We start from the raw sequence: 22,500 nt of genomic DNA on the forward strand, positions 1-22,500 counted from the left end.
ACACCACTGTCCTCTGTCTATGGGGGCGTGGCCTCTGTCTTTGGGGGGGTGTCCTCTGTCTATGGGGGCGTGGCCTCTGTCTTTGTGGGTGTGTCCTGTCTCTCTGTGGGTGTGTCCTGTGTCTCTGTGGGTGTGTCCTTTATCTCTTTGGGTGTGTTTTCTGTCTTTGGGGTGTGTCCTCTGTCTTTGGGGGTGTGTCTTCTGTCTCTAGGGGTGTGTCCTCTGTCTCTGGGGGTGTGTCCTCCTCAGTCTGACCACTGGTGTGTATCTTCCAGTGTGTCTGTTTATGCTGCTGTTCGGGGTCGTCTGGTCCATTTCGGGGACTCAGTGTCTTCCTGGGGGGAACCTGTTTGGGATCGTCGTCCTCTTCATCTGCTCCGTGTTGGGGGGAAAACTGGTGGGAATGATCCAGCTGCCCACACTGCCCCCCTTCCCCCCACTGCTTGGTACGACCCAACTCCCGGACTGTCCCGGTCCCCAGGTTGTCTATGTGTCTGTGTGTGTGTGTGTGTGTGTAGCTGCTGTTGTTGTGTCATTGTGTTGCCTCTGTGTCACTGCGTTGCCGTTGTGTCATTTTCTCACCTCTGTCATTTTGTTGTTGTTGTTGTGTCATTTTGTTGCCTCTGTGTCACTATGTGGTTGCCTCTATGTCACTGTGTTGCCTTTGTGTCACTGCGTGGTTTTCTCTGTGTCATTTTGTTGCCTCTACGTCACTGCGTGGTTGCCTCTGTGTCACTTTGTTGCCGTTGTGTCATTTTGTTGTTGTTGTTTATGTTGTGTCACTGCATCATTGCCATTATGTAATTTTGTTGTTGCCTCTGGTTGACTGCATTGCCTCTGTGTGACTGTGTTGCCTCAGTGTCACTGTGTTGTCTCTGTGTGACTGCGTTGCCTCAATGTCACTGCGTGGTTGCCTCTGTGTGACTGCGTTGTTGCCTCTGTGTGACTGCGTTGCCTCTGTGTGACTGCGTTGCCTCTATGTCACTGCGTGATTACCTCTGTGTGACTGCATTGTTGCCTCTGTGTGACTGTGTTGCCTCTGTGTGACTGTGTTGCCTCTGTGTGACTGCGTTGCCTCTGTGTGACTGCGTTGTTGCCTCTGTGTGACTGTGTTGCCTCTGTGTGACTGCGTTGTTGCCTCTGTGTGACTGTGTTGCCTCTGTGTGACTGCGTTGTTGCCTCTGTGTGACTGTGTTGCCTCTGTGTGACTGCGTTGCCTGTGTGTGACTGCGTTGCCTGTGTGTGACTGCGTTGCCTGTGTTGCCGTTGCTCAGGCATGCTCCTGGCCGGTCTGCTGTTGCGTAACGTCCCGTACATCACTGACGCCGTCTTCGTCGACACCCACTGGTCGTCCGCTCTCAGGAACATCGCCCTGTCAATCATCCTGACCAGAGCAGGACTGGGGCTGGACCCGACGGTAGGACACGCCCACTCACAGGTCACATGACCACACTGTCATCCTGTTGACATTGTGTGTGTGTGTGTCTGTGTGTGTTTGTGTGTCTGTTTGTGTGTCTGTGTGTTTCTGTGTGTATTTGTGTGTGTCTCTGTGTGTGTGTATTTGTGTGTGTCTGTGTGTGTCTGTGTTTGTGTATTTGTGTGTGTATTTGTGTGTGTGTGTTTGTGTGTGTATTTGTGTGTGTCTGTGTGTATCTGTGTTTGTGTGTGTGTGTGTATCTGTGTTTGTGTGTGTGTGTGTGTATCTGTGTATTTGTGTGCGTCTGTGTGTATCTGTGTTTGTGTATTTGTGTGTGTCTGTGTGTATCTGTGTTTGTGTGTGTGTGTATCTGTGTTTGTGTATTTGTGTGTGTCTGTGTGTATCTGTGTTTGTGTGTGTGTGTATCTGTGTTTGTGTATTTGTGTGTGTCTGTGTATCTGTGTTTGTGTGTGTGTGTGTATTTGTGTTTGTGTATTTGTGTGTGTCTGTGTGTATCTGTGTTTGTGTGTGTGTGTATCTGTGTATTTGTGTGTGTCTGTGTGTATCTGTGTTTGTGTGTGTGTGTGTGTGTATCTGTGTTTGTGTATTTGTGTGTAGGCGTTGCAGCGTCTGAAGGCAGTGTGTGTCCGTGTTGCCGTCGGTCCCTGTGTTGTCGAGGCCTGCGTCGTTGCCGTGGTTTCACACTTCCTGTTGGGTCTGCCCTGGGTCTGGGGGTTCATACTGGGGTAACGCAACAGACACACAACAGACACACACACACACACACACACACACACACACACACACACAGACACACACAGTTGTGTATTTGTGTCCTCAGGTTCGTTCTTGCTGCTGTGTCTCCGGCCGTTGTGGTTCCATCGATGCTGCTGCTGCAGAGAGAAGGATACGGAGTGGAGAAGGTAAACCCCCAAGACCTGGTCCAGACCTGGTCCAGACCTGATCCAGACCTGATCCAGACCTGATCCAGACCTGGTCCAGACAGAATCCTCGTCCAGATGGTCTGCTGCTGTGCATCAGGGCTGAGGTTCCACAGGGTTCCATCATAAGACCACTATGAATATGAACAGGAGGTCACAAGGCCCCTAAACCAGGTTCTCTGAGGGTCTGAATGAATCCGCTCTGAACCAGGACCAGGATCAGGAACACACACGTGAAAGGATGATAATGGCTTTACAGTGTGGTTGTCCTGCGGTTCTGGTGCAGTTCTGTTCAGGTTCTACTTGTTGTCCTGAGGTTCTGGTGCAGTTCTGTTCAGGTTCTACTTGTTGTTCTGAGGTTCTGGTGCAGTTCTGTTCAGGTTCTACTTGTTGTCCTGCGGTTCTGGTGCAGTTCTGTTCAGGTTCTCCTCCTGTTCTCCAGGGAATCCCCACCCTCCTGATGGCTGCCGGCAGTTTCGATGACATCTTGGCCATCACCGGGTTCTCCACCTGTCTGGGAATCGCCTTCTCCACAGGTCACTCATCACCGTAGGTTCTTGCTGGTCTTCTTCAGACCCGGTTCTGGTCCTGACCTTGGCTGTTCTGTGTTCTGCAGGTTCCACGTGGATGAACATCCTGAAGGGTCTGCTGGAGGTGGTGGGGGGGATCATAGCTGGGCTGGTCCTGGGTCTGTTCTTGTGCTGGTTCCCCAGTAAAGACCAGGTCTGTCCTGCTGACTGAGTCCCACCCGTGTCCATGTTCTGCACCGGTCTGATGGTTCTCGTGTCTGTCCACAGGAGGACCTGGTTCTGAGGAGGACCCTCATGCTGCTGGGTCTGTCCATATTTTCGGTCTTCTGCAGCCACGTCATCGGTTTTGCCGGAGCTGGGGGTCTGTGTACGCTGGTCTTGTCCTTCCTGGCGGCTCTGGGCTGGAAGGCGGACAAGGTGACCCCCATCAGACCCACCTGAACCTGGACTCAAACCCAGCTGGTCTCCTGTCCTCTGGACTCACTGTGTTTCATGTGGTCTAGGCGCCGGTGGCCGCCATGGTGGGCCGGTCATGGGACGTGTTCCAGCCCCTCCTCTTTGGTCTGATTGGAGCAGAGATCACCATAGCAACGCTCAGCCCCAGCACCGTAGGTAAGAAGGACCACAGACCCGGGTAGAGGAGCGGAGCCTTTACAGGTTCAGGTGCAGGTGCAGGTTCAGGTACAGGTTCAGGTGCAGGTTCAGGTTCAGGTTCAGGTGCAGGTTCAGGTACAGGTTCAGGTTCAGGTTCAGGTGCAGGTTCAGGTTCAGGTTCAGGTTCAGGTTCAGGTACAGGTTCAGGTGCAGGTGCAGGTTCAGGTTCAGGTGCAGGTACAGGTTCAGGTTCAGGTTCAGGTGCAGGTTCAGGTACAGGTTCAGGTGCAGGTGCAGGTGCAGGTTCAGGTTCAGGTGCAGGTGCAGGTACAGGTTCAGGTTCAGGTGCAGGTTCAGGTTCAGGTGCAGGTGCAGGTGCAGGTTCAGGTGCAGGTGCAGGTACAGGTTCAGGTTCAGGTGCAGGTTCAGGTTCAGGTTCAGGTACAGGTTCAGGTTCAGGTGCAGGTTCAGGTTCAGGTTCAGGTTCAGGTTCAGGTTCAGGTTCAGGTGCAGGTTCAGGTACAGGTACAGGTTCAGGTTCAGGTGCAGGTTCAGGTGCAGGTACAGGTTCAGGTTCAGGTTCAGGTGCAGGTTCAGGTTCAGGTGCAGGTTCAGGTACAGGTTCAGGTACAGGTGTAGGTACAGGTTCAGGTTCAGGTTCAGGTTCAGGTTCAGGTTCAGGTTCAGGTGCAGTTCTGGAGCCGTGTGTCTGACTGCGTCTCCGTCCCAGGTCTGGGTCTGGCCTGCATCTCCGTCGGTCTGCTGGTGCGGCTCCTCGTCACCTTCCTGCTCGTTCACTTCGGAGGGTTCAACCTGAAGGAGAAGCTCTTCATCTCGGTGGCGTGGCTGCCGAAGGCCACCGTTCAGGTCTGTAGGTCGGCTCTGAGGAGACACTGTTTATCTGACGGATTTGACCTTTGACCTGTCGGTCTGTCCGTCCTGTGACCCGTGTAACGGTGCCTTTGTCGTGTTCTTTCCGTGTTCCAGGCTGCCATCGGCTCCAAGGCCTTGGACTTGGCCCGGGAGGAGGGCAACGACGCCTTCGTGAAGTTTGGTTTGGACGTGCTAACGTTAGCCGTGTTAGCCATCCTGACCACGGCTCCCATTGGAGCGCTGGGCATTGGACTGGCAGGGCCACGCCTCCTCGCCCGACAGGTCAAAGGTCAGCACACACAGTTCAGATTCAGGATGGTAACTAACCTCGCTAATGCTAGCCCCTGGTAGCTAATGTTAGTTCATAAGTTAACGTTAGCAACTGTTGGGTCAGTCGCTAATGTCAGCACCTGTTAGCTGATGTTAACTCAAAAGCTAACGATAGCCAGTGTTTATTCATAAATATAAACTAGAGACACTAGTGTCTAGATTTTCCAACTCTGCACAGCGCAAAAGTCCACCATCTTCACTGTTAAAGAAAAAACCTGATGGAACGACTAGTTTCATTTACCTGGAAACCCCAAGATGGCCGCTCCACTGACGCATGTGGAGAGGCTGAACGCGACATCTATTATAAATATAAATATAAATATAAATATGATCTAATGTTAGTGGCTGTTCTAACACTGGGTAATCTGTTAGCTACTGTTAGCTCACTAATTACAGTTAGTTAACAATAGATGCTAATGGCTGCTGTTAGCTGGTGAACTGATCCTAGCTGATGTTAGCTGATGTTGGTTTTGTTTTAAAAAATGTATTAATCAGTAACATTTCTTTATTTGAAAGAAAAATGATGTTGAATAAAGTTTTCATCCCAGCAGATGAAGCTGAAGCTGCAGCGACGTCTCAGAGCAACGGGATCCGCCCAGAAAAGGAGGCGGCACCGCTGGAGACTAAACTGTGACCGATCTGATTGGATGAGGAGCAGGAAGGATGTGATTGGACGAGGAGCAGGAAGGATGTGATTGGACGAGGAGCAGGGGGCTGTGTTATCATCGGCGTTCCCTTTATTTGACATGTGACACATTTACAGCCTCTTACATTAATAGAACTAAAACATGTTTAAAGGATCCGTCTGATCAAACCTGTTTCACACAAACCAATAAAAGCATAAAAGCATAAAAGCACCATGAACACGTTTAAGTCTTAAAAGTGAAACTAAAGTTTGAAAAACCCACTGAAGACTCCCTCATGTCTGTAAACATGAGGTGAATGAACAGGTTTTATATGAATTAGACTCATTAGGTACAAACGTTAATTATATTCAATATTAGACAATGTTGGCTTAGCATGCTAATGGTATCAAGCTAATGAATACGATGATTTTTGGTCCAGTTTGGATGATTTTATTTAACATGTTAATAATCCAAAGTGGAGAGTAATGATATTAGATATTAATCAGATAAATCATTAAATATTAATTAAATGTCATATAGTTGTTATTTTTATTTATATTTTCAATCATCTTCTAACATATTTCCATTCATCTTGGATCATTGTTTTTGTAAACGTTCTTCTGCTTTAATAAAATAAAACTTTTGAAAGAACAGTTGGAGGTATTTGAAGTGAATATAAAACCACAGAAAACCTTCAGATTTGAGCATAAATGTGGAATATGTTCTCATATTTATGAACCGTTCATTCCAGTGTGTCATTGATTCTTCATATTCTGTTCAGTTTCACTGATTCGACAAATTAATGCAGAAGTTACCGTTAGTTACCATGGAAACGGTAACTAACAGTAACTTCTGCATGAACTAACCTGGATAAAACACTGGCATCAAGACGTAGAAATGTATCTGCAGCCCCCCCCCCCCCCTTAACCCACCCACTTTAACCACAGCCCCGCCCCTCCGTCTCTGTGTGGTCGACTTAACAGGATGTTGTCGCCACATTATAGTCACAGACGGACGGAGACGCCATGAAGAAGAACCTGCATCTGTGGGGTAAGACAGGACACTGAGGGGGGGTGAGACAGTCTACTGAGGGGGGGTGAGACAGGACACTGAGGGGGGGTGAAACAGTCCACTGAGGGGGGTGAGACAGGACACTGAGGGGGGGGGAGACAGGACACTGAGGGGGGGTAAGACAGGACACTGGGGGGGTGAGACAGGACACTGAGGGGGGTGAAACAATCCACTGAGGGGGGGTGAGACAGGACACTGAGGGGGGATGAGACAGTCTACTGAGGGGGGGTGAGACAGGACACTGAGGGGGGGTGAAACAGTCCACTGAGGGGGGGTAAGACAGGACACTGGGGGGGTGAGACAGTCCACTGAGGGGGGTGAGACAGGACACTGAGGGGGGGTAAGACAGGACACTGGGGAGGTGAGACAGGACACTGAGGGGGGGTAAGACAGGACACTGGGGGGGTGAGACAGGACACGGAGGGGGGGTAAGATAGTCCACTGAGGGGGGATGAGACAGTCCACTGAGGGGGGGTAAGACAGGACACTGGGGGGGGGGGGGGGCAAAGAGGGGTGTATAATGTATGTTTGTGTAATGTGTTGTTGTTGTTGTTGTTGTTTAATGTGTTGTTGTTGTTGTTGTTGTTGTTGTGTTCCAGTGCTGCTCAGTGTGTGGGGGTCCTGGTGGTCCTGGTCCAGTTCAGGTCAGTCGAACTCATTTCCATTTTTTCCTCCACCAAGGAGCGTCTGTTATTACCGGTGTTGGTTTGTGTGTGTGTGTGTGTGTGTGTGTGTGTGTGTGTGTGTGTGTGTGTGTGTGTGTGTGTGTGTGTGTGTGTGGTGGGGGGGCAGATCTGTCTGTTGTCTACGAGTGCTTTTCTAGTTTTCTTCTGTTTTCTCTGTTTTTATTGATGAACCTTTGATTTGAATGAACGTTTCCATGATCAGTGAATGAAATCTAGAAAACACAGAATTAAACCCACACACGTCACATACAGACATACATGACAGACACATACAGACATACATGACAGACACATACAGACATACATGACAGACACATACAGACATACATGACAGACACATACAGACATACATGACAGACACATACAGACATACATGACAGACACATACATGACAGACACACACAGACATACATGACAGACACACACAGACATACATGACAGACACATACAGACATACATGACAGACACACACAGACATATACAGACATACATGACAGACACATACAGACATACATGACAGACACATACATGACAGACACACACAGACATACATGACAGACACACACAGACATACATGACAGACACATACAGACATACATGACAGACACACACAGACATATACAGACATACATGACAGACACATACAGACATACATGACAGACACACACAGACATACATGACAGACACATACAGACATACATGACAGACACATACATGACAGACACATACAGACACATACAGACATACATGACATACACATACAGACATACATGACAGACACATACAGACATACATGACAGACACATACAGACATACATGACAGACACATACATGACAGACACATACAGACACATACAGACATACATGACATACACATACAGACATACATGACAGACACATACAGACATACATGACAGACACATACAGACATACATGACATACACATACATGACATACACATACAGACACATACAGACATACATGACAGACACATACAGACATACATGACAGACACATACATGACAGACACATACAGACATACATGACAGACACATACAGACATACATGACAGACACATACAGACAGACACACACAGACATACATGACAGACACATACAGACATACATGACAGACACACACAGACACACACATACACACACGTCACATACAGAGGATAATCTGAGCACAGATGTCACAGTTCAACACAAACACAGTCTGTTATGAGTCGACACTAAAACAGGTTTAGAATTCACTGAGTTTGGACCAAACTGGGATTAAGAATAATTAAAGAAACCCAGCATTTATTTACCTGGTCTAAGCCACACCTGACCTGGACCTGGTCTAACCCTGACCTGGACCTAGGCCTGATCCATGGGTTTTAATGGAGCCTGTTTGTGAAGACTGATCCACTTTTGATTCCTGTGCAAAACCTGAACTGTGTCCAGAGATGATGATGATGGTCCGTCCATTCAGGGTTCAGGTCTTCAGCAGGTCTTCATAGGGTTTTCATCAGGTCTTCATCAGGTCTTCATCAAGTCTTCTTCAGGTCTTCATCAGGTCTTCATCGGGTCTTCATCAGGTCTTCATCAAGTCTCCATCAGGTCTCCATCAGGTCTTCATCAGGCCTTCGTTGGGTCTTCATCGGGTCTTCATCAGGTTTTCATCAGGTCTTTGTCAGGTCTTCATCAGGTCTTCATGAGGTCTTCGTCAGGTCTCCATCAGGTCTATGTCAGGTCTTCATCAGGTCTTCATCAGGTCTCCATCAGGTCTTCATGAGGTCTTCGTCAGGTCTTCATCAGGTCTTCATGAGGTCTTGATCAGGTCTTCAGCAGGTCTCCATCGGGTCTTCATCAGGTCTTGATCGGGTCTTCATCAGGTCTCCATCAGGTCTTCATCAGGTCTTCATCAGGTCTCCATCGGGTCTTCATCGGGTCCAGGTTCACTTCGTTGGTCTACATACAGTCTTTTTTTTTCGACTAAAGCTTCTTAATCTGAATTCAAACCTTGGCCTGAATTCTGCGAATTGAAACTAGCGCTGTCGACCCATCTACTGGACTGATGCGTTTGTGGTTTCAGAGTTTCCTGTTTTTCACCGAACGTCGTCCAAAACGCTGTGGTTTGGTCGGCGTCGCTGCAGACGCTGTGACGACCACATTTCCATCAGGTTTTGACAAAACAAACTCAACGCTGGTTCAAACAAGTACAAACACGATGCATTCAGGAACCAACGAAAACAGCGTTTATTCAGACGTTAATGTCAGAAAAATCAGCACAAAAAAGAAGAAACTAAAACCACAACATGAGGGAAAAGCAGATGAAAGATGTATTAAAGTGCATCCTGGGTAAACCCTTAAACCTCTGCGAGTGGACGGTGTTTCCTTGAACTGTAGTTTCTGTTCAGTTCTTAAAGTTCAGTCCCTTCAGCTCCACTTCCTCCTGAATGTGTTTTCTTCAGTGAATGTGTGTTTGTTTTCCTGTCCTCAGCCTCAGTCAGCGTCTCCCCCAGTTCAACTCAGCACCCAGAGTACTCCGACATCGCAGTCAGCTGTGAACGGCTCGGTTCTGGATGGACGGTCTGGAGACTGACCGCCAGAGGGTGAGTTGACCATCAGCCTATCAGGACATAGAACAGTTGACCATCAGCCTATCAGGGCATAGAACAGTTGACCGTCAGCCTATCAGGACATAGAGCAGTTGACCGTCAGCCTATCAGGACATAGAGCAGTTGACCGTCAGCCTATCAGGACATAGAATGGTTGACTGTCAGCCTATCAGGACATAGAATGGTTGACCGTCAGCCTATCAGGACATAGAATGGTTGACCGTCAGCCTATCAGGACATAGAATGGTTGACCGTCAGCCTATCAGGACATAGAACAGCATGTCGTCAGCATATCATTTATGTATTGGGACATTTAATAGCGTATTGTTGACACATCTGAACATATAATGTCAGATCATTCATATATCATGACATATAACGGCGCATCGCCAGCATATCGGGACATATAATAGCATATCGTTTGCATGTTGGGTCATATAACAGCATGTTATCAGTATAGTATCAGTGTGCTGGGACATATAACGGCACATCATCAACGTATGGGACATATAACGGCCTATCATCAGCCTATCATCTGCCTGTTGTCAGCCGATCGTCAGCCTATCGTCAACCTATCATTGGCTGATCGTCAGCCTATCGTCGACCTATTGACGATATTTTATCTTATAATTTAATCATGCTTTTAGATGTAAAGCACTTTGGGCTTCATTATGTTGTTGTAAAGTGCTATAGAAATAAACTTTGATTTGATTTGATATTGTCAGCCTATCATCGGCCTGTCATTGGCCTATCGTCAGCCTTTTGTCAGCCTATCAATGGTCTGTCATCGGCCTATCGCTGGCCTGCCGTCAGCCTGTCGTCAGTCTATCATCAGTCTATCATCAGCCTGTCGTCGGCCTGTCGTCGGGCTATCGTCGGCCTGTTGTTGGTGTATGCGACATATTATGGTGACATACTGTGGTGACTAAAGGTATTGGTGAATGGTTTGTTTTTCTCCATCTTTAAACCTTTTCTCGTTGATTTCCTTCAGTCTTCATCCTCCTCATCTTCATTTACCAAACTCTAGATGCTTTTCCGTCCAGTGGTTCATCTCTGTCCTCATCTTCAGGGTTCGGTCACGGTGGCGTCCGTTGGCCGTCGAGCTTCTGTGATGGAACCGCCTCCATGTTGGTTTACTGGTGGACTGGTTGTTGTCTGTTTCCAGTTTCCTGTCCCAGTGCGGGTCCGGGTGGGGGGATCCCACGTCCTCCGGCTGTGATGTCCGTACGGTCAAACCTCCGGACACTGGACTGTACTGGTGTGAATCCACAGGCCGACAGAGCAGCCACACCGTCAACATCACCGTCACCGGTCAGAGACACTTTTACTGACGTCATTTATGTGGTTTTCATCGTCTTAGGTTTTTCATCTTGTCTGTGATGTCCTCATCCTCATGTCTTCATGTCCTCATGTCTTCGTGTCTTCATGTCCTCCTGTCTTCATGTCCTCATGTCTTCGTGTCTTCGTGTCTCCATTCCCACTGCAGTCTGATGTTTGAAATATGATGTCATCAGACTCGTGAAGAGTCGACGTCCTGAAGTGACATCACATATGGATTTGGCCCCGTCTCCTCTGTTTGTTGCATTTTAATGACGTAAAGTCAGATGAAATGTGTCATGGCCGTTCAGACTGAAGTCGCATTAAAAACATCAGATATGAACCAGATTTGGGACCGGATTTGGATGTGTCCTGGGTTCAGATCCGGGTCAGTTTTAGATGCTAACGTTGATGATCCTCAGTTTAAATGATCCACCAGTTCATTTAAACCCAAACCTGGGCTTAAACAGTTAAAAACATATAAATATACACATAAACGAACCCAGACCCAGAACGTGTCCATGGAACCAACGGTCCAACTGTGGGTTTCACTTCAGGAACTGGTTTCATTAAAGGGAAGTGAATGTGCGACTCACCCACTCAACAACAAACCCATCCATCAGCGCTGACACCAGAGCAGCTCTGCTTCCTGTTGGGTTCAGGGTTCCGGTCTAGGAGGGTTCTGTTTGTTTTGTGGTTCAGATGGGGCGGTGGTCCTGCAGAGTCCGGCTGTCCCGGTGACAGAGGGTCAAGACGTCACTCTGTTCTGTCAAACCAAGACGCCCTCGGACCTCCCAGCTCATTTCTACAAAGATGGCACCCACCTTTCAGATTCCTCTGAGGGTCACATGACCATCCGGCGAGTCTCCAGGTCGGATGAAGGTGAATACAGATGTGGGTTCGAAGGTCTGGGGGAGTCCCCGAGCAGCTGGCTGAAGGTCGCAGGTATTTACAGCAGAGTGTTTTGTGTTGTTTTCATCTTGTTTCTTGAGTTTATTTTTGTCCACTTTCATTGTTAGACACGTTTAACATCATGATCGCTGTGTTGTCATTTGTCCACAGATGATGTGGTTCCGCCCACTCTCACCGTGTCTCCGGATTCGTTGCAGTTCTTCGAGTACCGCCCCCTGTCTCTGAGCTGTGGTCATAACAGCAGCTGGTCCGGGTGGACGGTCCGCAGGTTCACCCGCCGTGGCACCAGGACGTCCCGCTGTGGCGTGGACTGGGGCGAGCCTACGTCGTCTGGCTGCGTCCTGGAAACCGCCAAGGAGCCGGACAGCGCCATCTACTGGTGTGAGTCGGATACCAGACGCAGCAACTCCGCCAACATCACGGTTCACGGTAAGAGACCGAAGGCCCAGTTGAAGGCCTTGGTCGGACTCAATGAGCCTCAGAGCAGAAACGTTCAGTCGCATTTAAGAAAATATTCAAGTCCACAAACTACGAGAATACGTAGGAGACGACCCAGAGGACGACGTCTGCTCCCATACGGTTTCCTTCATGGGGCCTATTGTTGTGATGTTAGATGTTTGTGGTGTTTGGTGTCTTCGCTGGTCCAAACCGGTCCTGTCTCTGTGTCCAGGTGGACCGGTGATCCTGCAGAGTCCTGTCCTCCCTGTGATGGAGGGACAGGAAGTGTCTCTACACTGTCAAACACGCACTCCCTCCAACCGCTCAGCTGACTTCTATAAAGATGGCTCCTTCATCGGCGCCGGGCCCACAGGTCACATGACCATCCCCCAGGTGTCACAGGCTCATCAAGGCGTCTACAGGTGTGACATCACAGGAGTTGGACAGTCTCCGCCCAGCTGGATGTCCGTCTCAGGTCAGGACCTTCACTCTGGGTTCACATATATTTGGTACATACAGTATTTCTGTATTCTATGAACACTGAGTCGTTTTCAGACTGGGTCTCTGAGTCCATATCTGAGTACACGGGACCCCAAAGTCCACTTCCCGTACTTTCCTCTCTATAAGCTGCTACTTTTTTCCACACACTGTGAACCCGCGGCTCTAAAATGATGCGGCTAATTTATGTTTTCTGGGCTAACAATCGATCCAACTGACGAAGAAGGAACTAGAGCTGTTGCACGTGAGCTTGGCAATGAAGGGATGGTGAGACGCTGGAGACGGGGTGAGTGCGGCTCATAGTCCAGAAACTACGGTCATTTTATCAGTGTGAATGCAAACATTCCATGTGTGAGTACCGTACCCCAGTCCAGCTCAGAGGGTCGTCCTGGTATGGACTGCATGGATTCCAGTACGGAACATTACCGTGTGAAAGCAATCTGTACCTGAGACCAGAAGTGACCTAACCACCGTACCGGCCCCGGATCCAGAGGACACGGGCTCACCTTATCAACCGAACTGCTCGGTTCTATCAGGGACAGCGAAGGTGCCTCCTCTTCTCTTTGCCTCAAACAGGCTAACAGATAAAACAGAACCACCTGTGACCTCAGGGTCTGTCACGTCTGCGTTCGCTGGTTCGACCCTGGAACACCCACTCCACCACCGTACGTGCTTGTGAACGCAACATCTGCTGGAAAGGTGTGATCGTATCCAGGTAGAGCACGGATCTGGATTCCGAGTCTGAAAAGCCCCTAAGGCAGGGGTCACCAGTCCTGGTCCTGGAGGGCCTGTTTCAGATGTTTCCTCTTCCAGTCCACCTGACGGTAGTTCTTCTACAGACCTGGATCACAGGCTGATCATCTGAATCAGGTGTTGGAAGAGGGAAACATCTGAAACCTGCAGGACAGTAGATCTGCAGGACCAGGGTCGGACACCCCTGACCTGAGGCTTTGATCACCTCGGAGGTGTTTCCAGGTGCTCGCCAACCGCCAACAGCACGAATGTGTGCTCAAACACGATCTAATCCATGAGTTTGTTGTGAAGGTCCGGTCATTTTGTAGACTGTTCTAGAAGATTCTGTGGACTTTAACTGGTTCTACCTGATTCCCAGTGTTTCAGACTTTCACTCCGGTGGTCGTCAGCGCCCTCTGGTGGCCATGTTCTGGTTCCCTTGTGTTGAGTTGTGTTCAGGCGTCCATGACAGCTCTGTGTATGAGTGAAGATAGTTTCAGTCATATTTAAAACATATGAAATAAACCCTTGGGGGTCCTGGAACCCTTTCAAAACAGGTCTTTGTAGGTTCATTGATCACGGAGCTGATGAAGTTCTGGATTTGGTCCAAGAGCGTCTTCAACAGCAGCTCACTGACCGCTAACGCTAATGCTAATGCTAAGTATCGGGTGTGTATTATGGGTAAAATAAATCCTGAATACTGTTACTGAGTTATAGACATAAACAGTCAAAGTCATCAGCAGGTGGGGGCGGGGCTACGGACTGCACTACCCAATCAGACACCACTGTCCACACCATTGCAGATGAATCAGATGTGCCACTGGTGTGAGTTTGACCTTTGACCTGAACAGGTGAACGTGTGTCCATAGGTGGTCCTCCGTCCCCCCAGTCCACCCAGTCCACCTCAGACCGGATGGTCCTCCTCCGGTACCTGGTGGTTTTCCTTCCATACTTCATCTCCACCGGCCTCATGGTGTCTCTGTACAGGAACACAGGTCCAATGAACGAATGAACGAATGAATGAGCGAATGAATGAACGAACAAATGAACAAATGAATGAACAAATGAATGAACGACCGAATGAATGAATGAACAAATGAATGAATGAACAAATGAATGAGCGAATAAATGAACGAATGAATGAACGAACGAATGAATGAATGAATGAATGAACAAATGAATGAATGAATGAATGAACGATCAAATGAATGAATGAATGAACAAATGAATGAACAAATGAATGAACGACCGAATAAACGAATGAATGAATGAACAAATGAATGAACGAATGAATGAACAAATGAATGAACGACCGAATGAACGAATTAATGAACAAATGAATGAGCGAATGAATGAACAAATGAATGACTAAACAAATGAACAAATGAGTGAACAAATGAATGAAGGAACGAATGAATGAATGAATGAATGAACAAATGAATGAGCGAATAAATGAACGAATGAATGAACGAACGAACGAATGAATGAATGAATGAACAAATGAATGAATGAATGAATGAACGATCAAATGAATGAATGAACAAATGAATGAACAAATGAATGAACGACCGAATAAACGAATGAATGAATGAACAAATGAATGAACGAATGAATGAACAAATGAATGAACGACCGAATGAACGAATTAATGAACAAATGAATGAGCGAATGAATGAACAAATGAATGACTAAACAAATGAACAAATGAGTGAACAAATGAATGAAGGAACGAATGAATGAATGAATGAATGAATGAATGAACAAATGAACGAACGAATGAATGAACCATCGAATGAATGAACGACCGAATGAACGAATGAATGAATAAATGAACGAATGAATGTATGAACAGATGAACAATGAATGTATGAACAAATGAATGAATGAACAAATGAATGAATGAATGAATGAACAAATTAATGACTGAACTGATGTCTTTGTCATGAACTCGTCTGAACTGTCTCTTTTTCTTTTACACCTTTTTTTTTTCTACTTCCTGTTTGTTCTGGTGATCACTGTGCAGGGAGAGGCAAGGCCGTTTCCATAGCAACGTCTACATCCAGAAACAGGCAGGACCAGGACCAGGACCAGGACCAGGACCAGGACCAGGACCAGGACCAGGACCAGGACGACTACGATGACATCACCACCGAACATCATTTCTAACTTTGGTTCCGTTAAACGAGTAGTAGTCAGACGGTAGCGGTTACCAGGTAACCGTCGCCGGGTCGACCAACAGGACGTTAACGACAGTTCTGTTAACGTCCACCCAGACGTCGATGAAACCATGAACAGAGACGTGCAAATGTACGAGGAGACACTCTGCTCGGAGTCCTGAGCCGATTCTGATCATACATCTGCGCTGGTTTGAATCCTGCAGTGTTGTGACCTGAACGCAGCGTTACGGCGCTATTGTGTTATGGCGTTACAGTGTTATGGCGTTTACAAAACTGACACTGGGTCTGGTTTGTCCTGGATTTCTATTTTGTTCTGCTTTGTATAAATTGCCATGTCTGTCTCCCACAAAAACATGTATTTGATGACTTGAACTCGTGATCTGTGTAAATGTTAGTGTGAACAGAATGACCCACAGGGGAGTTCCTCAAGGCTCTGTTCATGGACCCTTTTATTTACATGAATACTGACTGACCTGGGATCTGCCTCTGACTGAAGTTTGATTTGTAAGTTTTGTAATGACTCCAAACATGTAAATAAAAAAAGTATTGTTTATCTGTGGAAGAAAAATTAAAGCAGCTTTAATCTGAATGAACTGAGTTTAAAAGTGGACATTTAACCTTTGACCTTCAGTCTCATTCATGGGGTCATATTTTTTTGTGTTGGATTAGTCACATGACAGTATCATCGACATATTTACTGATTCAATGCATGATGGGACAAATAGAACAACAATAAAAACTGTGATTTTTCCCCTTTTTACAGACGTGAATTCCAACCTGAATCTGAACAGAGGAAACTCAAAAACACAGACTGATGAACAGAAGGTGGAGTTGAATCTGGTCAGTGAGGCATCAGTGGCCTCTGATTGGTCAGGACGGTCACATGGTCTTAAAGAGTCTGAAAAGTCCAGGTCTGAGTCGAATGTTTCAGTGTTTTTTTGAGGCAGTGGAGCTGAGGAGGTCCACCAGAGTTTAGAGAAACAAAAAACAAAAAAAAGAAAACAGACCAGGGGTCTACTGAGGGGAGGGTTAGGGTTAGGGAGTTTTTAGAGAATAATCTCATTATTATTAGAAAATATTCCATACATAAGTGTAGGTATGTCACCCCCCCCCTCCATGACTGCTGTTAAGAATAAAATGTCCTTGTTAAAAACATGTGTAAAACTAATTAATCCCCATGAAAATAAAATGTACACTTTAAAACAAAATGGAAGCTTTCCTAAACCCCTTGTATTCATTTATTTTAATTATTGGGCTTTTTTTCCCCCTGTTTTTGTTTTAATTGTTTATTTATTTTATGCTCCTTTCATTCTGCCATTTATGTTATAATTGTTGTTTCATTTCTATGGAAACATGAAATGTATGGAAATAAATCTGTGTCATCAGATTTTGAATTATAAAAGCCATTGAATTTCTAGCACTGAATTTTTTTGCACTGAAATTAAGTATCTGAATTTTTTGCATCTGAATGTTTGTACCTGAATGTATTGGATCTGATTTTTTTTTTCATTCTAAATTTATGAACATAGTTGAATTCAGAGACAAACAATTCAGATACTTCATTTCAGTGCCAAAAAATGATTCATATACTTAATTTAAGCGCAAAAAAAAAAATCAGATACAATAATTTCAGTGCAAAAAAATTGAGATACTTAATTTCAGTGCAAAAAAAAAAAAAAAAGAATTCAGTACTACTAATTCAATGTCTTTTATAATTCCAAATCTGATGACACAGATTTACTTCCATAAATATACATACACACCGTGTAATATGTGTGCCTTTTCATAGGAGTGAATTTACCTTCAGCTGATAATGAGGCTTTTGTGTGAGTTTGTCATTATTCTTGCAATGTTTGTTAAAAACAAACAAACAAACAAACTGAACTCTTCGGACTGGACTTCCGGGTCGCGTGCCCGTCAGTCTCTTCCTGCAGTTCTCCTCCCGTCCGCCAGTGGGCGTGTCATGATGTCGCATACGTCACAGGAAGCGGAAGTCTCGTTGTTTCATCGTGATCTCGTTGTGTCGGCGGGACGCTCGGCTCGTTAGCTTCATTTAGCTTCATTTATCTTTACTTTTTGTCCAAACGGCGGAGCATCAGGTAAAACTGTACTTTTGTCACATTTGTGATCATTTCCTGAACTTTACAACCGGAAGCAGCCTCTGTTAGCCGCTTTAGCCGCGGGGTAATTAGCCGCTGTTAGCTTCATAAAGTCCGTAGATGATTTTCAACATCTGGGGTAAAAATGTCCTTGTTTATGTTTCCATGTGTTTGTTTTGTTGTTCCCCTAAACCTTATCTGGGGTTTAAACTGAACTTAATCTGCAGTTTGTGAAGAATCGGCGCTCCCAGACTGAAGCTAACAGGCTAATGACTGCTACTTGGTTGTTTCATAATAAACAGTCACACATTTAAAGTAGTTCTGTTGAATCTGTGGGAACAGCTGACATGTTTGAGCAGAGTTTGGAATTGACTTTTTCTACTGTTCCACTGAATACACAGTAATACTATAAAGAACCCTTTTATGTTTAACAGAAGAAAACATGTGTTTTTGATTCCATCAGTTCAGTTCCTTCTGGTTTCCTGTAGAATAACGTCTGTAATATAATAAAAACTGAATAAGTTTTTACAGAACCACCTGCCTGTTCTGAACCTCTGCTTCATTTATAACTGTATTAGTTTGATTTACACTGTGGGAATCATCCAATTTCAACTGTTTTCATTGAAAGTGTTTGTTTGACAGTTTTTCCTTCTTGTAAACTGAACAGTCTCTCAGTAACAGAGAACATAAGCTGCTGGTGGATCAATAATTAATACATTATTGTGTTTGAGGTGTTTGTGTTGATCAGCTGAAGTGAATGATGATCATGAAACAGAATCATTCAAACTGTGTCTGGACAGGACGGATGCAGTGGATGTCCACGTGTCACAGTTATCAAACAGATGACACACGTGTGTGTGCGTTTTTAGACCAATGGGAGACAGCGATGATGAGTTCGACAGGAGGAGGCGGGACAAGTTCAGGAGAGAGAGGAGCGACATGGAGCGGTCAAGAGAGAGAGAGGAGAGGAGGAGGGACGACTGGACAGACAGGTAGATGGACGGACAGACAGGATGACTGGACAGACAGACAGGACGACTGGACAGACAGGTAGACGGACAGACAGGATGACTGTACAGACAGACAAGACGACTGGACAGACAGGTAGAGGGACAGACAGGATGACTGTACAGACAGACAAGACGACTGGACAGACAGGTAGACGGACAGACAGGTAGATGGAGAGACAGACAGGACGACTGGACAGACAGGTAGATGGACGGACAGGACAGACTGACACCACAGAGGACAGTCACATGGTCACATGATTGTCTTGTGTGCAGAGAGTGGGATCGCAGCCGTGAGAGGAGGCGGGATTACGACCGTGGACGCAGAGACAGGTTTTCTCCTCCCAGACACATCAGTCCACAACACAAACGCATGAGGAGAGACTGGTGAGGACGCCGCTGCCAGGACACCACTGACCTGTGTCCAAGTCAGCTGTGTTTAACGGTTTTAATCCCGCCCTCAGGGACGACCACCGGGGGGAGCCGTACCGCTACGACCTGCCATACGGAGGAGGAGGAGCAGGGGGCGGGCCCTTTCCAGGGGCGGGGCCTCAGGGCTGGCACCCGGACCTCCCACATCTTCACCCTCATCACACTGGACACCCCTGCAGGGCAGGGGAGGAACAGCAGGGACAGGTCCACCTGTCCACGGCTGTGACGTGTCCACGCGTTCACAGCTGTGTAGAATGAACCAGGTCACAGATGATGTGCCAGTGTGTTGTATGTGTTGTTGTATCTGATGCAGGTGTGTGTGTGTGTGTGTGTGTGTGTGTGTGTGTGTGTGTCCATCAGACTGGGACTGGTTGATCCTGATCTGCCTCCACCTGGACCTCCAACCATGAGGAGTTTTAAGGTGAAAACTCACATTCACAAAACCACCTAATACCAGTGTGTCATCTGTGGGTGTGTATTTACATGTGTGTATTTTGTGTGTCTTTTTATTTGTGTGTCTTTGCAACTGTAGGAGTTCCTGTTGAACATGGAGGACAGCCTGGATGAGACGGAGGCGGTCAAACGCTATAATCAGTACAAACTGGACTTCCGACGGCAGCAGCTGCAGGATTTCTTCCTCCAACATAAGGACCAGGAGTGGTTCCGCTCCAAGTACCACCCTGATGACATCACAGCCCGGAAGGCGGAGTCACTGGCTGCACTAAAAACACGACTGAGCGTCTTCCTCTTCCTGCTCGACAACAACTGGTTGGACAACATGTCTCTGGACATGGACCACGCCCCGGCCATCATCAAACTGCTGGACGCAGGTAAACAGACGGGTGGGGCGGGGTGAGGCGGGATGGAGCAGTGGATTGTGGGTAATATGGTTTTCTCACCTCTCTGTCCGGTTGACCTCTGCAGCGGTGATAAAGATGGAGGGCGGCACTGACTTCGACCTGCAGGTCCTCGAGGTCCCGACCGCTCTCACGGCCGGTGGAGGGGAGGGGGTGGGGCCTGTGGGAGGAGCTTCCGGAGGGGAGAGATGTCAGGCGGACGCCGGCGGAGGGGGGTGTGGCCTCTGAGGCATCGGTCAGCCGAGCAGAGGAGGCGAGCGGTGCAGAATCGTCCGAGGCTAAAGACACAGAGGTGAGAGTTGAACCTGCGTCTCAGCTGGAGGACGCTGAGTGGACACTGACGCCTCTGAATGTGTGCCTGTAGGATGGCGAGGACGAGGACGCCAAGCAGAACGGGAAGAAGGAGAAAGACGACGAAGAGGAGGAGAAGAAAGATGAGGAGGAGGAGGAAGAGGAGAAGACGACCAAGAAAGTGAGTCTGACTGTGGTTGTGCGCTTTACTGCGGTCGAGTGGCACTGTTTTAACCCCGCCCCCTAACCCTCAGGGCAGGAAGAGGAAGCGCAGCGTGTCAGCTGACAGCGGAGAGGGCAGCGCCTCCGACTCTGACTCCTCCCACTCAGACGGAGAGAAGGAGGAGGACGAGGAGAAGGAGGAGGACGAGGACGGTGAGTGTGAGTCAGACGGCGTGAATGTGTTTGAATCCACGGTTTAACCCGACGTTTGTGTGACAGAGAGACGGAAGGAGAGAGGGAAGGACAGGGAGGAGCCTCCAGCCAAGCCACGCCCCCTGCACCTGACCACGTCCCTGTTCATCAGAAGCATCCCACCTGAGGTGTCCAAGGAAGAGATCACTGCTGTAAGATCACACACCAAATACACACACTGAATACACACACACCAGAACACACACACTTGAACACACACACTTGAACACACACCTGGTTGTGTCTCCCTTGTGTGTATAGTTGTGTCGCAGATTCCCAGGTTTCCTGCGGGTGGCGCTGTCTGACCCTCAGCCTGAGCGCAGGTGAGACCTCACACACACACACACACACACACACACACACACACACACACACACTGACAGTCTGATCAGGATCTAATTATTATTGATCCTAAATGTGTGTTTGATTATTGATAATGGGATCCCTCAGGGGTCCATCTTAGACCCCTTCATGGATCTGTTTCTGTTCATGTATGTACAGATGGACCCTGATGACACTGACCCCCTTTACACTGACCCTCTATTAATGATTATGTAAGCAGTGTAATCTAATTACATTCAGTCAGATGAGCTCCCCTGGGTCAGTCCCAGTCCTCCAGGTCTTCATTCATGTAAACAGGTTCATCTGGTTTATTTAGTTCAGTTCCATCTGAGCATGTGCAAAACCTATTAAATCACAGAAAACACGAGAACGTAGACGACGATAACAGGAAGTCGGATTCAGCGTCACCACAAATGTATGAACGAACTCTAAATAAATCTGAAAATGGACTGAAACGACTGAACCAGGGTTTATGGATGATCCTATTTACGAAGTGACTGTGAACGCATCACACCTGATTCCTGTGGTCGTGTAAGCAGGGTCAGTGCTGTTTCAATCCCATGATGCTCTGGGGCGTGTGCTGTGTGTAGGTTCTTCCGGAGGTGCTGGGTGACCTTTGACCGCGGCGTCAACATAAAGGAGACGTGTTGGAACCTGCAGAACATCAGGGTAAACGTACGCCCACGCTCATGGGATCATATATGGGGCCTTAAAGGCGGCGTTGTTGATGTGGCTCCGCCTCTTCCAGCTCAGGGACTGTGAACTGTCTCCGGTGGTGAACAGAGACCTGTGCCGCCGCGTCCGCAGCGTCAACGGACTGACCCACCACCGACCAGTGGTCCGGAACGACATCCGACTGTCGGCAAGACTGGTCCACAGTCTGGACCAGAGGGGCGAGCTGTGGGCGGGGCAGGTAAGGGACACTGTGGGCGGGGCAGGTAAGGGACGCTGTGGGCGGGGCAGGTAAGGGACACGGGCAACGGGACCCCGATGGACCCGGGTTAACCTACATGGACCCACTTTAACCTCCATGGACACTAGGGATGTAAACAGTTAATCGAGTCTCAATTAATTGTCGATAAGAATTTGCTCAGTTAAATTATTAATTGTGGGTTAACTGTCCTTGTCCTCCTGTCCACATCTGTCTGAAGGCTGTTGGTTTGTCTGCGCTGTGACGCCGTGGCTGGGATAGCCGGTCATCAAACCAGATCATGGCGTTGATGAGTCAGAATGTCTTTATGGACATGGTGGAGCCAAACACAGACCGACGGTCTGTTTGTGCACCCCCGACTAAATACACGCACAAATGCAGGG

The 22,500-nt window shown here is 47.6% G+C and overlaps 3 protein-coding genes across 4 annotated transcripts in view; all 3 read left to right on the forward strand.

Annotated features, from left to right (window-relative positions):
- Nucleotides 1–280: 280 nt before the first annotated feature.
- Nucleotides 281–5,931, forward strand: LOC115416390 (sodium/hydrogen exchanger 9B2-like). 2 transcript variants are annotated; one of them, XM_030130127.1, is made up of 11 exons: nt 281–446; nt 1,275–1,417; nt 2,036–2,163; nt 2,259–2,340; nt 2,801–2,894; nt 2,975–3,081; nt 3,156–3,305; nt 3,392–3,500; nt 4,213–4,349; nt 4,470–4,644; nt 5,234–5,931. In XM_030130127.1, exons 1-11 carry the CDS (start codon nt 287–289, stop codon nt 5,317–5,319), a joined length of 1,371 nt encoding a protein of 456 aa, XP_029985987.1. In that variant the 5' UTR covers nt 281–286; the 3' UTR covers nt 5,320–5,931. The 2 variants fall into 2 exon arrangements, with proteins under 2 accessions (XP_029985987.1, XP_029985988.1); XM_030130128.1 differs by having other exon boundaries at nt 5,237–5,931.
- Nucleotides 5,932–6,330: 399 nt separating this feature from the next.
- On the forward strand, nt 6,331–16,300 carry LOC115416391 (high affinity immunoglobulin gamma Fc receptor I-like). Its single transcript, XM_030130129.1, has 9 exons — nt 6,331–6,361; nt 6,982–7,026; nt 9,553–9,664; nt 10,836–10,981; nt 11,690–11,932; nt 12,050–12,328; nt 12,570–12,812; nt 14,437–14,562; nt 15,591–16,300. The coding sequence occupies exons 1-9, from the start codon at nt 6,337–6,339 to the stop codon at nt 15,731–15,733; spliced, it is 1,362 nt and encodes a 453-aa protein (XP_029985989.1). The 5' UTR covers nt 6,331–6,336; the 3' UTR covers nt 15,734–16,300.
- Nucleotides 16,301–17,728: 1,428 nt separating this feature from the next.
- LOC115416404 (serrate RNA effector molecule homolog) overlaps nt 17,729–22,500 on the forward strand; it is a 9,207-nt gene continuing 4,435 nt past the window's right edge. The window contains exons 1-14 of the mRNA XM_030130159.1: nt 17,729–17,843; nt 18,713–18,835; nt 19,127–19,237; nt 19,315–19,446; nt 19,625–19,703; nt 19,815–20,112; nt 20,207–20,354; nt 20,398–20,431; nt 20,504–20,611; nt 20,685–20,805; nt 20,872–20,996; nt 21,106–21,167; nt 21,777–21,855; nt 21,935–22,099. Coding sequence (XP_029986019.1) covers nt 18,717–18,835; nt 19,127–19,237; nt 19,315–19,446; nt 19,625–19,703; nt 19,815–20,112; nt 20,207–20,354; nt 20,398–20,431; nt 20,504–20,611; nt 20,685–20,805; nt 20,872–20,996; nt 21,106–21,167; nt 21,777–21,855; nt 21,935–22,099 — 1,581 coding nt within the window. The 5' untranslated portion in view covers nt 17,729–17,843; nt 18,713–18,716. The remainder of the gene's footprint in view (nt 17,844–18,712; nt 18,836–19,126; nt 19,238–19,314; nt 19,447–19,624; nt 19,704–19,814; nt 20,113–20,206; nt 20,355–20,397; nt 20,432–20,503; nt 20,612–20,684; nt 20,806–20,871; nt 20,997–21,105; nt 21,168–21,776; nt 21,856–21,934; nt 22,100–22,500) is intronic.

Source organism: Sphaeramia orbicularis, unplaced genomic scaffold (genome assembly GCF_902148855.1).
Source record: "Sphaeramia orbicularis unplaced genomic scaffold, fSphaOr1.1, whole genome shotgun sequence".
Taxonomy (NCBI): Eukaryota; Metazoa; Chordata; class Actinopteri; order Kurtiformes; family Apogonidae; genus Sphaeramia; species Sphaeramia orbicularis.